Below are 16,215 nucleotides of genomic sequence, written 5' to 3' on the forward strand. Positions count from 1 at the left end.
GAAAATAAATAAATACACACACAAAAAAGAAAAACCTATGTTTTTCTAATGAACTGCATTTACTCCTTTGTCAAAAATCAATTAGGCATATTTTCATGAGTCTGTTTTTGAGTTCTCTATTACATTTCACTGGTAGGTATCTACTTTTCAACCAATACTGTAGGTCTTGAAATTGGGTAGATGATTTGTCCCATTTTATTCTTCCTTTTCAAAATTGTTTCCACAATTTTATTTCCCTTATTTTTCTACATAAATTTTAGAATCATTTGTCTGCATCTATAGAGAATCTTGCTGAGATCTTAATAGGAATTATGTTAAACCTGTATATCAATTTGAAGAAAATTCGTGTTTTTTATGTTGATTCTTCTAACTCATACACAGTGTATGAATCTCCATTGTTTGAATTGTTGATTTATTTGATGAGTGTTTCATAATTTTCAACATGTAAGTCTTGTATATGTCCTATTAGATTTTACACCTAAGAATTTAATTTTTTTAGTGACTATAAGTGGTGTTGTATTTTATTTAATTTCAGTGTCCATGTGTTCATTGCTAATATAGGGAAATGCAATTGGCTTTTTAAAAATTATTTTTTTAATGTAAAATATATATAACATAAAAGTCACCATTTAAAATATTTTAACTGTACAGTTCAGTGATACTAAGTACATTCACATTACTGTGGAATCATCACTGCTCTCTATCCACAGAACATTTTTTATTTTTCAAAAGTCTTCTATATTTGTGAGGTGGGAGCTTAGATTATTATTTAAGATGTTTTTTCTCTATTCTGATATATGCATTTCATGCTATAAATTTCCTCTCAGCACTGCTTTTACCATGTCCCAGAAATTTTGGTATGTAGTATCTTCATTTTCATTCAGTTTAATGTGTTTGTTTGTTTTTTTGAGTTGGAGTCTCACTGTCACCCAGGCTGCAGTGCAGTGTCACGCTTACAGCCACTACAGCCTCAACTTGCTGTGCTCAGGCAATCCTTCTGCCTCAACCTTCCAGGTAGTTGGAACCACAGATCTGTGCCACCATGCCTAGCTGATTTTTTGATTTATTGTAGAGACGAGGTCTCACTATGTTACCCAAGCTGGTCTCTAATCCCTGAGCTCAGGTATCCTCTTGTCCCCACCTCCCAAAGTGCTGGAATTATAGGTGTGAGCCACTGTGCCTGGCTAATATGTTTTTTGATTGTCATTTAGACTTCCTCTTTGACCTAGATTATTTAGAATTGTGCTATTTAGTTTCCAATTGTGTGGAGATTTTTTTGTTATCTTTCTGTTTTTGATTTTTAGTTTGAATCTTTATGTTGGAGAATATACTTTCTAATATTTCAATTTTCTAAACTTGTCTTAAGTTTATTTTTGGCCTAAGATTTGGTCTATCTTTGTATATATTCTTTGAACACTTGAAAAGAACGTGTATTTTGCTGTTGTTGGATGGAGTTTTCTATACCATGTTGATTGCATTCTGTTAGACAGTGGTGATGTTGAGCTGTATATCCTTGCTGATTGTTTTCCTAGTATTTTATCAATTGTTGAGAGAGGGGTGTTGAAGTCTCTATTTCTATCTCTTTCATTATATCAGATTTTATTCACATACTTTGCAGCTCTGTTTGGTTCCTTTTTTTTTTTTTTTTTTGAGTCAGAGCCTGCACTCTGTTGCCCAGGCTGGAGTGCAGTGGCATGCTTGCAGCCTCGACCTGCTGGGCTCAGGTGATCCTTTCACCTCAGCCTCCAAGTAGCTGAACCACAGGCATGTGCCACCACACCCAGCTAATTTTTTTATTTATTGTAGAGACAAAGTCTCACCATATTGTCCAGGCTGGTCTCAAACCCCTCGGTTCAGGCAATCCTCTTGCCTCCCCCTCCCAAAGTGTTGGTATTACAGGCATGAGCCACCATGCCCAGTGGAAATATTAATCAAAGGAAAGCATATATCTTTTTCCTTTTTTCTGTTTCCAGCCTTCCTATATAATATATTAGAGTAAACTTCCTGATGACCTAACAGGTAGTTAGTTCATGTTTTTAAATCCATTTAACCAGTCTCTAATCTTTTATTGGTGTGTTTAGACCAATTACATTAATGAGATTTTATGTTAGGGCTTAAGTCGGTTATGTTATTTTTTTGTTTTCTGGTTGTTCTGTATTTTTTGGTTTTTCTTGGTATTCTGTTTCTGGCCTTCTTATAGATTACAGGAACATTATTTAGAATTTCATTTTTACTTCTCTGTAGTGTTTTTTAATATATCTCTTTGTATAGCTTATCTAGTGGTTGTTGCTCTAGTTTATATATATGTGTGTATATATGTAACTTATTTTTCACCTATTAGCTCATATTTTCACATAGAGCAAATTAGTGAATAAATGTATACATGAAAGAAATTGCACCAATGAAACTCCATTAAATGTGCCAACATTGGAAATTTCATATATATACATATATATATAACCTAGAGCAATATATATATATATATATATGTATATATAGTCACACACAGATATATATGGAACTTCAGATTTACTGTTGGTAGCGTTTTATGAGTTGAAGTGAAGTATAGAAATCTTATCTCTGTATCCTTTTAACCTTCCAATTAATAATTATCTTAAACATTTTCTCTCCATTCATTTAGAATGACATCAGACAATATTAACAACTTTTGCTGGGTTGGGCTGGGGCCACAGCTCTTTTGTTGCTTGACTGGAGTAGAGTGTTATTGTCTAACAAGTTCTCTCTTGCAAGGTTGTCCCTTTCTTGGCTAGAGAGCACAGCTTCTGCTTAGTGGAAGGAATACTGAAAAGTATGTCTGCTCTATCTTCCTGGAAATGAGTGCCCAGGTGTTATTTTTAATTAACCCTTTTAATTGAGGTAATAGATTTTGTGTTTATAATTTTGCCAACTTTAAATAACTAATTTTAAACCCAGGGACTTATGTTCTGGTTAATTGGTCCATCTGCAACTTTACTTATTTTCCACCTCCTACTAGCTCATATTTTCACTTAGAGCAAATTATTGAATACATGTATACATGAAAGAAATTGTACTAGTTCAACTGATAAAAATAAAATTCCATTAAATATGCCAACATTGGAAATTCCATAGCTCCCTCTGGCTGACCTCTCATAGCACTGTTTCTCCTTTCTCCCTAACTTAAAATTGTTTTACTTTGTTTGCAAACATTTTTTCAGTACTGTATCCTAAGGGAGAAAAGAAAATGTCTTCTATTTGTATCTTTCTCGGCTTACATCATATGTTTCTGATAGTAAGGAACAGTGTCTTCTTTCTGTTTCCCATTGTTGCTAACACAGAATAGATATTTAAGATATCTGTAAATAAATAACAACTTTATGAGTACTTAGCAGATCTCTTTTATATCTTACACAGTACCTTTCTTGAGTCTTTTAAGTTAGTATTTTGTATCAGTCTGTCTTGCATTGCTATAAATACCTGAAGCTAGGTAATTTATAAAGAAAAAAGGTTTATTTGGCTCACAGTTCTGTGGTCCTGGCATCTGCTTGGCTTCTGGTGAGGCCTTAGGAAGCTTTTACTTGAGACAGAAAGCAAAGGGAACCAGCAGGGGAGTAGACAAGTCACATGGCAAGAGCAAAAGTAAGAGAGGAGGAGGAAGTGGTGCCAGGCTCTTTTAAACAACCAGTTCTTGCTTAAATTAATAGAGCAAGTACTCACTCATTACTGTGAGAACATCACCAAACCATACATCAGGGATCCACCCCATAACCCAGTCACCTCCACTAGGCCCCACCTCCAACACTGGGGATTATATTTCAAAATGAGATTTGGAGGGGACAACAATCCAAACTGTATCTGTTGGAGGCTGGATATGCACATTATGAGATAGATGTTTATTTGGCCATCTGGTGTAAGACTTTGAATTTTATGATTATTGGTTAAGTATAGACATTACTAATGGCACTAGCACTAGCTGACTTTTTTTGTTATGTGCAAAGAAATGTTATGGAGATTGAGTAATGATCCTAGTACAAAGCAGCGTAAATGATTATTTACCCTAATGCAGATCTTCATAAGTTGTCTTGGCTTATAAAATATATGAGTATCTCAGTAATTTTTATATAGCACTTCTAAGCCAAAAAGATTACCTGTCTGTTTATGAAAAAGTTAGGTTCAGACAACTTATATCCTAACAGCTTAACATGGATTAGGCTCTACAGTTTCTCAGACCTTGCACTCAGTGTGGCCTTTCCACCCTCATTCCTCTTCCACATTGATTTTCTCACTGTATCTTTTTTCACAGCAACGGCCAAAAATCCAGTTTCTCAAAAATATGACATTACTGTAAAGGAGTATGGCAGTCTCATGTAGGAATTAACTACCTCAAGATGGTAGTTCATACAGTGTTCAACAGATATTGCTGTGTTTCTCTCAAAAATGTGAACTATTCTGCAGTGCCCTGTGAGTTTGCCATTGTGCTCTGGGTACTTCAATACACAGTATGGGAACTGTGGCCCTAATGCCTGTCATCACAGGAATGAGAAGCAGGTAGTTAGTGGGAATAATGAAAAGGAATCTTTTTAGAGGCATTGTTGAGGACCCAGTAAACAGTTAAAGACTGAGCCATAGTCTTGGCAAAATAAACCATCTGTTCTTAATTAATCTCATCTCTTATAAAGCATTGAGATAAATTTGTACACATCTAATAATTCACTTGTGACTACAGTTAATCACAGTATTAATTTTTGATGCCAGCCAGTTTATGTATGGTAATTTTGTTATTTTTCTTTTGTTATTTGTCTTTAATATTTTGTCAGACTTTTTATGTAAAAATAAAAGCTAGTGTGAAACTGATGTTGATATAGAAGGATGGCCTAGTCTTTGATTCTATCCTTGACTTATATTAGCTTTAAAGGAATGTTACTTATTCCAATATTTGTTTCTGATTCACAGAAACAAAATATAATTTTTGAATCAATCAAAAACTCTTGTTTTTCTCCCTGATATAGAACAAATCACCTGCTGCAGTTACAGAACCAGAGACAAGTAAATTTGATAGTACTGGCTATGACAAGGACTTAGTAGAAGCTTTGGAAAGAGATATAATTTCCCAGAATCCCAATGTTCGATGGTAAGTCATATCACAACAAAATAACTGTACTGATAGTGATTTTTGGAACAGAAAATGAAGCATATGTGAGCATGCGCTGAAGATTAATCATTGGGAACAGAACCAGAGCATATACAACAGGAGCATGACATATAAAAGCTTCACTTTGTTCTGGCGGTACCATTTTTTTGTCTGAGATTTTTTTTTTTTTTTGAGTCAATCTCACTCTGTCACCCAGACTGGAGTGCAGTGGCGTACCCACAGCCACCGCAGCCTCTATCTGCTGGACTCAGGTGATCATTCCATCTCAGCCTTCCAAGTAGCTGGAACCACAGGTGTGCGCACCACGTCCAGCTAATTTTTTGATTTATTATAGAGATGAAATCTCTCCAAGTTGCTCAGACTGGTCTTGAACCCCTGAACTGAGGCAATCATCTGCCTTCACCTCCCAAAGTGCTGAGATTACAGGCATGAGCCATCACATCTAGCTTGAGATTTTTAAAATGTTATTATTTAAAAACCCATGTATGTACAAAAATTAAAATAATTTTTAAAAATTAAAAAAATAAATTGCAAAAACAATGGGAATAAGGTCACACAAATTTTATCTTCTTTTGGGGCATCCTCTAATGCTGAAATCAGCTTCATAGGCAGTGATATTTATTGCCTACAAAGGAGGATCCTCAAAAAACCCAGGATTTATTTATTAAAAATTGTGTATTTATTCTTACATGTTTAAACTCACTTTCAAAGTACTCTCTATTTGATGCAATATACCTATAGAGCTTCTTTTTCCTCTGCTCAAAACGGTTTTTGAACTCATCAGTTTTGATGCTTTCTACCGTTTTTTGTTTCACCTTTTCCACATCAGCAAAATGTTTCCCTTTGAGGACTTTTTTCATCTGGGGAGACAAAAGAAAAGTCACTTGGGGTGAGACTGGATGAATAGGAAGGGTGGGGCATGGGGATCATACCATTTTTAGTCAAAAACTGCTGAACACTCAGCGTGGTGTGGGTAGGTTCATTGTCATAGTGGAAGAATCAGTCAGCTGTTTGCCACACTCTAGATGTTTCTCCTGCAATGTAGCCTCTCATAGCAATGCTAGTTGGTATACTGATGGTGATAGCTTCCTAGAACACTTACCTAGAGAGGGAAGCCTGTACCACAAGGGGCCCACCTTTCAAAAGATAATTCTGGTTTTTGAGAAGTTCTCCCTGTAATATCTGTAGCATCCTATAAATGTTGCTTTTATTTTCTATTAGCATGGTAATTCTCAACTTTATTAATATTACATCTAATCAAAGATCTGTAGCATCGCAATGAATTATAAAAGCTCACTTTCCCACAAAGTTAAGTATATTCTATTATATATTTATATGTTTTCTTTATGTGTGTGTGTGTGTGTGTGTGTGTGTGTGTGTGTGTGAGAGAGAGAGAGAGAGAGAGAGAGGGAGACAGAGAGAGACAGGGTTTCGCTCTGTCACCCAGGCTGGAGCACAGTGGCATGATCACAGCTCACTGCAGCCTCCACCTCCTGAACTTAAGCCATTCTCCTACCTCAGTCTTCCGAGTAGCTGGGACTATATATGGGCATGTGCCACCATACCTGGTTAAATTTACTTTTCTTTTCATTTTTGTAGAGATAGGGTCTCACTGTGTTGCTCAGGCTGGTCTTCAACTTCTGACCTCAAGCCAGTCCTCTTACCTTGGCTTCCCAAAGTGCTGTGATTACAGTCGTGAGCCACCACACCCAGACTATTTATATATTTTCTGTTAAAACATTAATGATTGTTAGGTATGGATTTGGATGATAGTACTTGATATTTATACAATGAAAATAAATTTTCTTAACAAAAATTGCCATATACAGCAGCAAGAGGTAGCAGCAGCAGCAGTAGTAGGTGTTCTAGTGTTTGGGCAGACTTCATAGCATGAAAGATACTCTTTCTTTTTGAATCTCTGCTTCTTTTTTTTTTTTGAGTTGGAGTCTCACTCTATCGCCCAGACTGGAGTGCAGTGGCCGCTCCCGGCCACCGCAGCCTCAACCTGCTGGGCTCCGGTGATCCTTTCTGCCTCAGCCTTCCAAGTAGCTGGAACTACAGGCGCGCACTACCACACCCGGCTAATTTTTTATTTATTGTAGAGATGAGGTATCGCCAAGTTGCCCAGTCAGGTCTCGAACCCACAGGCTCAGGCAATCCACTCAGCTCAGCCTCCCAAAGATGTGGGATCTCTGCTTCTTAATAGAGTTGAAGGCAAAGCAGCAGTATTGGAAGCTATCTCTGCTTTATATCCTTTGTATTCTTTATGCTTTTTTAAAAGGGTTCATTGCCTCTACATCATGAAGGTTATGAAATTACCATCATAAATGAGATGGTAATGATAACACTTAAGAGTGGGCCTATGGACCTATGTTCTCATGAGCCACACTGAAAATCATTACTGCCAAGAATTGAAAACATGACTGCACTCTTTATATTCTGGCTGATATGGTAGGCCTCACTGCAATGTGTTAGTTCACTGGTGTCCAGAGAGAGACTTAGCATTCTGTCACCAGTGTAAAATCCAGTGGTTCTCAAGAGTGACTACAAAGAGTTAAACATGTAATTTAAGGGATTGTTGATAAAATGTCTTTCAGGGATGACATCGCTGATTTAGTAGAAGCCAAAAAGTTGCTTAAGGAAGCTGTGGTGTTACCAATGTGGATGCCTGAATTCTTTAAGGGCATTAGGAGACCATGGAAAGTAAGTTTATTACTGATAACATTGTCAAAGTAAATGGCAGTGCATGCTATAGAGAGCCAATGTTCATCTATACTGGGGAAAGTTGAGTGAGAAAAATTTTAAATTAAAAAGTATATATTGTACTGTTGAGAATTTTGTTACACCAAAAGCTATTGCAGAGTTTTTAGAAATCAGAAATAGGTAAGCCGGGCTCGGTGGCTCAGCCTGTAATCCCGCGCCTTTGGGAGGCTGAGGTGAGTGGATTGCCTGAGCCCGCGGGTTCGAGACCCGCCTGGGCAGCGAGACCTCATCTGTACAATAAATCAAAAAATCAGCCGGGCGTGGTAGCGCATGCCTATAATTCCGGCTACTTGGAAGGCTGAGGCGGAAGGATCACTGGAGCCCAGCAGGCGAGGCTGCAGTGGCTGGGAGCGGCCATTGCACTCCAGTCTGGGCGACCAAGTGAGACTCCAACTCAAAAAAAAAAAAGAAAAGAAAAAGAAATAGGTACAATGTGGTCTTTAGAAAGTTGAAGACACAGCATTTAGAATTTAAAATTCACCTCATTTGAAATGATCTTGTTTTTGCAAATATGACCTAGTGAGCTAATGCAAAAATATTCCATTTTATGTGTCATGTTGCATAACTGGTAACATGTATTTTTGGGATCATTCTTAAGAAATTTAATGAGGGGCAGATAGCAGACTCTCTCGTTGCTGTCCAGCCTGTCATGCCCTTTACAATGTTTTTTCCCTTTAATAAATCTACCTTTCATAAATAAATAAATAATACTTGCATCTGATGGGTGTTTTTTAAAGTCATGGGATGATCTCAAAAAAAAAAAAAACTGTCAAAAAAGTTTCTTGGATTTAGAAAATGCTAGTGAGTAACTCTGTACTTAGTAATAGTTTTAAAAATTCCTTAAATGTTAAGTGTTAAGGAAGGTACAAAATTGTAGACATACCTTGGGTAAATTATGTAAAAATAAAAACAGACCTAATTTGAGCAAGAGGACTGGCAGGAAATACATGGAGATGCTAATGGTGACTATGTTAGGGCATTGATGTTATAAACTACTTTTTTTTTCTTTGCATTCTAAATTTTTAATAATGTGGTTATCCTCCTTTCATAATGGGAAAATAATCTTTGAGTATTCTCTTGGTTATCTTTCTGTTTGTATTTCATTGTCTTAATGTATAAGTTGGTTGAAATTCTTGTGAATTAGAACAATGGCAGATAAATCCTTTGCTTATGCTCTTATATTCTCAACAGGGAGTATTGATGGTTGGCCCACCTGGCACAGGAAAAACCCTGCTTGCCAAAGCAGTCGCTACAGAATGCAAGACAACATTCTTCAATGTCTCTTCATCAACTCTGACTTCCAAATACAGAGGAGAGTCTGAGAAGCTTGTTCGTCTTCTGTTTGAAATGGTGAATGTTTGAGACAGCTCTTATGATTCTTTTCTTCTCTCCAAAAGGAGAGAAAGTGATTTGTAATTATCTCCAATATATGGAATAACTAGGTAGGATGACATTTTTCCTGGAGTATGAGTCCTGTGTCCTTGAAACTTGCATCCTCACAGACGTGAATAACTTGTGTTTCTGTTTCTCCTTTCCTCCAGATGTAGATCCGTATCTGCTAGTTTATGGATGTGCTTATGTTATGGGATCTGCATTACTAATCTGCTATAGGAATCTGAAATTACGTTTTTTAAATCAGTAGACTTAGTTATAATGTGAAAAATGCAGTATTGTAATACTAATGCCGAAAAGTGAGAATCATAAGTATTTGTGAAATTTAGGTCATGTCCAATCTTTTTGTTTTTGAATTGGTGTGTCACTCTGTTGCCCAGGCCTGGAGTGCAGTGATACAGTCATGGCTCACTGTAGTCTTGACTTCCTGGACTCAGGTGATCCTTTTGCTTCAGCCTTCCAAGTAGCTGGGACTATAGGACCATGCCATCACGACTGGATAATTTTTTATTTTTTATTTTTTTGTAGAGATGAGGTCTCGCTGTGTTGCCCAGGTTGGTCTCAAACTCTTGAGCTCAAACAGTCCTCTTGCCTTGGCCTCCCAAAGTGCTGGGATTACAGGCATGAGCCACCAAGCCTAGCTGCCAATCTATTGTCTATATCATATACCTTCAGTTTAATTACCTAAATCTTTGCATTAAGTTCTCTGCTTCTTTGAGTTTTATTTTCTTCCACCTGAACAAATCCAAGGACTAATAGAAGAAATGTAATGCAGTAAGTTCTGGTAGTGTTTAGATTGAATTCAACAGCCTTTTAAACTTCACACTTCGTTAAGCTTCACTGATTACTTCGGTCTTGCCTCTAAGAAATAGGGAAGTTATATGTATTAAAATATGAATAGTGACAAAGACGTGAATTGTGTGTGTGTGTGTGTGTGTGTGTGTGTGTGTGTGTGCACGCGCACGCGCGCGCGCGCGCGTTTGTGTGTTGTAATATCACACTGTTGCCCAGGCTGAAATGCAGCAGCTCGATCACACTACTGCAGTCTAGACCTGTTGGGCTCACGCGATCCTTCCGCCTCAGCCTTCTTGTTTATTGTAGAGATCAGGTCTCCTGTGTTGGTCTTGAACTCCTGAGCTCAGGCCGTCCTTTCTCTTCAGCCTCCCAAAGTGCTGGGATTACAGATGTGAACTATCATGCCCAGCCACAGTTGTTTGTCTATAAGAACAATAATATAGGACCTATTTCTGTAATGTTAGGAGGGGGAACTTAGCTAATATGTGTAAATTGCTTAATACAAAACCTGACTCATAAGTGTTCAATAAATATTAGCTGTTATTATTTAATAAGTATGTGGTATATTTTAAGGTTTTTTATTCAAGAAGGCTAAACCTTTTCTTCTGTTGGAGGAAACTTCTTACTAAGTGCTAATTTGCTTCATTTTTTATAATAATGTTTATGAAGCTATATCAAAGAGCATTATTTTTTACTGACTTTCTTGGAGTTGCTTTGGAAAATCTTAACCACTGTTAAATAAATTCCTGCTCATCTAGAGTATGCTATTTTGAGTAGCCCATTTGAACACTGGCTTAGTCACAAACCAGTGCCTGCTGTTTGGAGCCTCTGCCCTTGTGACCAAAAGTTAGGGTTCATATTGCAAACCAGCTTGATTTTTTTTTTTTCTATTCATAATATGGACTCTCTCCTTCTCAAGGAGTAAAATTCTACTGCCTGTCATATCTTGGTTTTTACTCTCTATAGATGATTACCTCTCTTGAAGTGCCCTCCTCCTCCTAGAACCCCTCAAAGTGAATTTTGAGCATGGCTCTAGGCCTTTATTTTAAATAAGACCACTTAAATTTGGTGAGAACCTATCCAGGAATTTTCCCATGACATGGTAACAAGTATATACAAAAACTTAATTGTATAATTTTTGCTGTATTGTTAAGAACTTTTTTTTTTTTTTTTTGAATTGGAGTCTCACTCTGTCACCCAGACTGGAGTGCAGTGGCCGCTCCGCAGCCTCGACCTGCTGGGCTCTGGTGATCCTGCCGCCTCAGCCTTCCAAGTAGCCGGAATTACAGGTATGTGCTACCACGCCCGGTGATTTTTTTATTTATTGTAGAGATGAGGTCTCCTTGCCCAGGCAGGTCTCGAACCCGCGGGCTCAGGCAATCCACTCACCTCAGCCTCCCAAAGGCGCGGGATTACAGGCTGAACCACTGAGCCCGGCTTGTTAAGAACTTTTATTTTCAAGTGTCAGAAGTTCAATCAAATGAGTTTAAACAAAAAGAATAATATATTGAGTTATGTAACCGAAAATTTTTAGAAGTTACTTTTTAGATTTTTAGGCCTAGCGTGAAACAACAATTCAGACATCCTGAGGAATCTTTGTCTCTGACTTTGGTTCTTTTTACCTCTGTGTTGGTTTTGACTTTAGGCAGGCCCATGTGGTGGAATTTTTTTAAGATAGGTTCTCACAAATATTGCTCAGGCTGGAGAACAGTGGCTATTTACAGACATGATCATGGCGCAGTCATAACTTACTGCAGCCTCAAATTCCTGGCCTCAAGAGATCCTCCCAACTCCACCTCACAAGCAGCTAGGATTACAGGCATGTACCACCACACCTGGCTTTTAAAACTTTTTATTGTTCTTATGGTAATTCCAGAGAAATTAGCCCTCATTTCATCATTGTTCCAGCTAAAGTCCGAAGACTGATATTTGGCCAGTTTTGAGTCATGTACCCATGGCTGAACCCATTGTTTTAGTCTGAAAATTGGAGTGATCTGATTGGCTAGGCTTGAATAATACCCCTGGAGTTCCAAGTAGAGTTGACTTTTTTTGAAGTAGTGGAATTAGAATAAAGAGAGATGATTTCGTGCGGGGGGCCAGCCCCTGCAAAGAGATTTAGAGGGTCCCTGGAAGGTGTGGTGGCGTCGGCGATTATTCTTGGGAAATAAAGAGAAAGAAAGAGAGTGACCCAGGGAGAAAGAGACTGGACTCTATCTAGTGCAGAAGCCATTTTAATGGAACAAACCATAAGCCTTTTATCCTAAAGTTTCACAGGTTAAATCACAAGACTTTCACGTGAACACAAAGCCAGGTAGGTGGGGGGGAGGGGCATCCCCTTCCCACCAGGTGTTTCCTCGGGCATGAGGAAAAACAATCACAAAACTTTTACATAAACATAAAGCCAGGTGAATATGATAACCATTACACTACAGAAACTCTTAATTATAGCCCAAACCAGTTCCTATGGAATGTGGCCCAGCCCAAAGTTTGAGTTGGGCCATTTCTAGTAACTCTAAATAATTACCTATATTATTAAGATTGAAACAGCACTTTATATGTATATACTAATTCTACAAATATATCCTTAAATTTTATAAAGCAACTTGTACCATATTAAAGGCTCCCAAATGTGACCTGAGTTTGAATTAAGTTTAAAACCAAAATCGCAGTCTGTGAGAAATGGGAACAATGGACTCCTAAAGTAAGCCATGCCTGTCGTTCTCTCAGAGCTTCATGCTTAGATCATCAAAGTTCCTTCTAATGAGACATGCTAAATGGCAAAAAGGGAGGAGGGAATGGGCCAACAGCTCCTGAACACATCCTAGTGGTCTCAGGGTCCACAGCCTGCCTGGATCCCTAATGCTCAGGTGGGCCTCCTTGGCCAGCTCCCAACAATTTCAAATGAAAAAGAGACTTTTTTTTTTTTTTACATCAGAGGAAGGGTGTTATGTAGGAACAATCAGTGGGTGTTCACTACAGATCTCTCTACAGTACATTCCTGGGCCAAAGCCAATTTTGTATGTGTCACATAGCCTCTACTTGAAGTCAGACCATTCTGCATACCCTCAGTGTTTGGGAAGAATCAATCTAGTTGTTTTGTGCTTGGTGTGGCAACAGACAGATTGAAATTCAATTTCTGTTGACGTAGGTTCTGCTGGTGGTTGGTTCCTAGCTAAAATTTCAAGTGAGACTTTTCTTGGATGCTTTAATGATAATAAGTTCATTCTTTCACTCTCACCATTTCTTGAAACTGTATAAAAATATTTATACATAATACCTAAAACCCAAATAATTACTCTTTATTAAAAATGAGAGTCAGGCTCAGTGACTCAACCTGTAATCCCGCGCCTTTGGGAGGCTGAGGTGAGTGGATTGCCTGAGCCTGCGGATTCGAGACCCGCCTGAGCAGCGAGACCTCATCTCTGCAATAAATCAAAAAATCAGCCGGGCGTGGTAGCGCCTGCCTGTAATTCCGGTTACTTGGAAGGCAGAAGGATCACCAGAGCCCAGCAGGCTAGGCTGTGGTGACCCGGGAGTGACCACTGCACTCCGGTCTGGGTGACAGAGTGAGACTCCAACTCAAAAAAACAAAACAAACAAACAAACAAAAAATATGAGAAGATCCCTTTGGAGGAATTAGATGATGAACTCAAATTTTCAACTAGAACAGAAAGTGGGTTTAAATATTTGGATTTTCCAAGTGAGTATACTAAATCCAAACTTTGGAGGCATAGCATTTTCACAGTTAATAGATTATAACCTAATGGTTCAAAGAATAGATAGACTCAATACAGTTGCATGTTTAAGTCTGTAATGTTCATTTGCCATCATGGACTTTTATTTTTAGAAAAATCTTTAACATGCGGTTTGTTCTTCCAAATTCTGTTTTCTAGAAATCTTGGTCATAATATTTTTGGTTTAAACTTTCTTGTGCAGTGATTCTATAAGTTTGAGTACTTGGTTAAAATATGATTAATTATAAACTTTAGTTTCTGTACTAAATTGCTCTCCTCTTTTTTGTTGTTGTTGTTTTTTTTTTAGTTGGAGTCTCACTCTAATGTCTAGGCTAGTAGCGTGATCGCAGCTACCACAGCTTCAACCTGCTGGGCTCAGTCGATCCCTCTGCCTCAGACTCCTAAGTATCTGAGAGTACAAGAATGTATCACCACACCCAGATAATTTTTTGATTTATAGTAGAGACAAGGTCTCACCATGTTGCCCAGGCTGATCTCAAAGTTCTTAGTCCTCTGCCCCCCAAAGTGTTGGGATTACAGGCGTGAGCCACCATGCCCGGCCCTAAATTACTTCCTTAATCTCAAGAGAAGGTGATACTGTTGTCTTAGCTATTTATTAGATAACTACTTGACTGAAACCTATGATTTAATGTATCATATTAATCTTCCCTATTATGTTGTGAAAAGGGTGATACTGTTGTCTTAGCTATTTATTAGATAACTACTTGACTGAAACCTATGATTTAATGTTCATATAATGGAAATGAATGCATTTAAGATAGAAAAATAAACATGGAGAATAGTATTCAGCTATAAAAAGGAATGAAGTACTATATATGCTACAACATAGCTGAACCTTGAAAATATGCTAAATGAAAGAAGCCACACATAGAAGGCCACATACTATATGATTCTATCTATATGAAATATTGAGTACAGGCAAATCTGTAAAGTTATAAAATAGATTGGTAGCTGTCAGGAACTGGGGGATATGAGGAGTATAAGTTATCTTTTGGGGTGATGAATATGTTCTGCAACTAGATGGTGGTGAAGGTCGCACAACATTGTAAATATACTAAACACAGAATTATACACTTTAAAATGGTTACGACCAGGTGTGGATTACACCTGTAATCCCAACACTTTGGGAGGCTGAGGCAAGAGGATTGCTTGAGTCTAAGAGTTCAAGACCAGCCTGGGCAACATAGCAAAACCTTGTCTCTACAAAAAATTTCAAAAATAGCTGGGCCTGGTGTCATGTGCTTTTAGTCCCAGCTGCTGGGAAGGCTGAGCTAGAAGGGTCACCTGAGCCTAGTAAGTTGAGGCTGTGGTAAGCCATGATCATGCCACTGCACTCCAGTTTGGGCAACAGAGTGAGACCCTGACTTTAAATAAATAAATACATGTGAATTTTATGTTATATGAATTTTATCTCAATTTTTAAACCTTGGATGTATAAATGTACCCTTCTAATTTACTACTTAGGAACACTAAAATATATTTGTTGTTGGTCAAATAAAATAACAAAATGGCAATTTAATTAGAATTTCTTGGTGGGAATCTGTGGTTTTAAGATAATGGTTCTCTCTTTTTTTTTTTTTCTTTTGAGTTGGAGTCTCACTCTGTTGTCTGGGCTTGACTGCAGTGGCATACTCACGGCCACCACAGCCTCAACCTGCTGGGCTCAGGTGATCCTTCCACCTCAGCCTTCCAAGTAGCTGGAACTATAGGTGTGCGCCACCACACCTGGCTAATTTTTTTATTTCCCATAGAGGTGAGGTCTCACCAAGTTGCCCAGGCTGGTCTCCAACCCCTGGGCTCAGGCAATCCTCTCACTCTGCATCCCAAAGTGCTGGGATTACAGGTATGAGCCACCACACCCAGCCAAAGTCATGGTTCTCTCTAGCCAAATTTTTTCTAGAACTTTAGAACACTTGCCAGTATCTGTAAATGTTTTCCTAGCATAGTTATCCACATAATTGTAGTATACAGGATTATTCTGTATTTATATCACTCAAATAAATATGTATGGTTATATTATTGAATGCAACAAAAATTGTCATATAATATTAAATCTGCATTAGAAGCTGTATTTTAGCTGTTCTAATTCTATCCCTTCTCCCCAACATTTTGTTAAGAGGGAGAGATGCAGGGTGGCAGCCTCCTCAGTTGTCTTCTAATTGCTAACCTGTAGATTATTCTATAATGAAATAAAACCTTGGTGTTGCATGGTTTCTTTTTTTAGGCTCGATTTTATTCTCCAGCCACCATATTTATTGATGAGATAGATTCCATTTGTAGTCGCAGAGGGACTTCTGAAGAGCACGAAGCAAGCAGAAGGGTGAAAGCGGAGCTGCTGGTTCAAATGGATGGTATATTTATGTACATGCATGAAGTGAC

At 38.0% G+C, this 16,215-nt stretch overlaps 1 protein-coding gene across 1 annotated transcript in view; it reads left to right on the forward strand.

Annotated features, from left to right (window-relative positions):
* Window positions 1-16,215, forward strand: part of KATNA1 (katanin catalytic subunit A1) — a 38,004-nt gene that overhangs the window by 17,867 nt on the left and 3,922 nt on the right. Inside the window, exons 4-7 of the mRNA XM_008052236.1 lie at window positions 4,989-5,110; window positions 7,729-7,834; window positions 9,086-9,244; window positions 16,061-16,187. Of these exons, the coding sequence (XP_008050427.1) occupies window positions 4,989-5,110; window positions 7,729-7,834; window positions 9,086-9,244; window positions 16,061-16,187 (514 nt within the window). The remainder of the gene's footprint in view (window positions 1-4,988; window positions 5,111-7,728; window positions 7,835-9,085; window positions 9,245-16,060; window positions 16,188-16,215) is intronic.

The sequence above is a fragment of the Carlito syrichta genome, unplaced genomic scaffold, assembly GCF_000164805.1.
Source record: "Carlito syrichta isolate Samal-C Ts95f unplaced genomic scaffold, Tarsius_syrichta-2.0.1 Scaffold268496, whole genome shotgun sequence".
Lineage (NCBI taxonomy): Eukaryota > Metazoa > Chordata > Mammalia > Primates > Tarsiidae > Carlito > Carlito syrichta.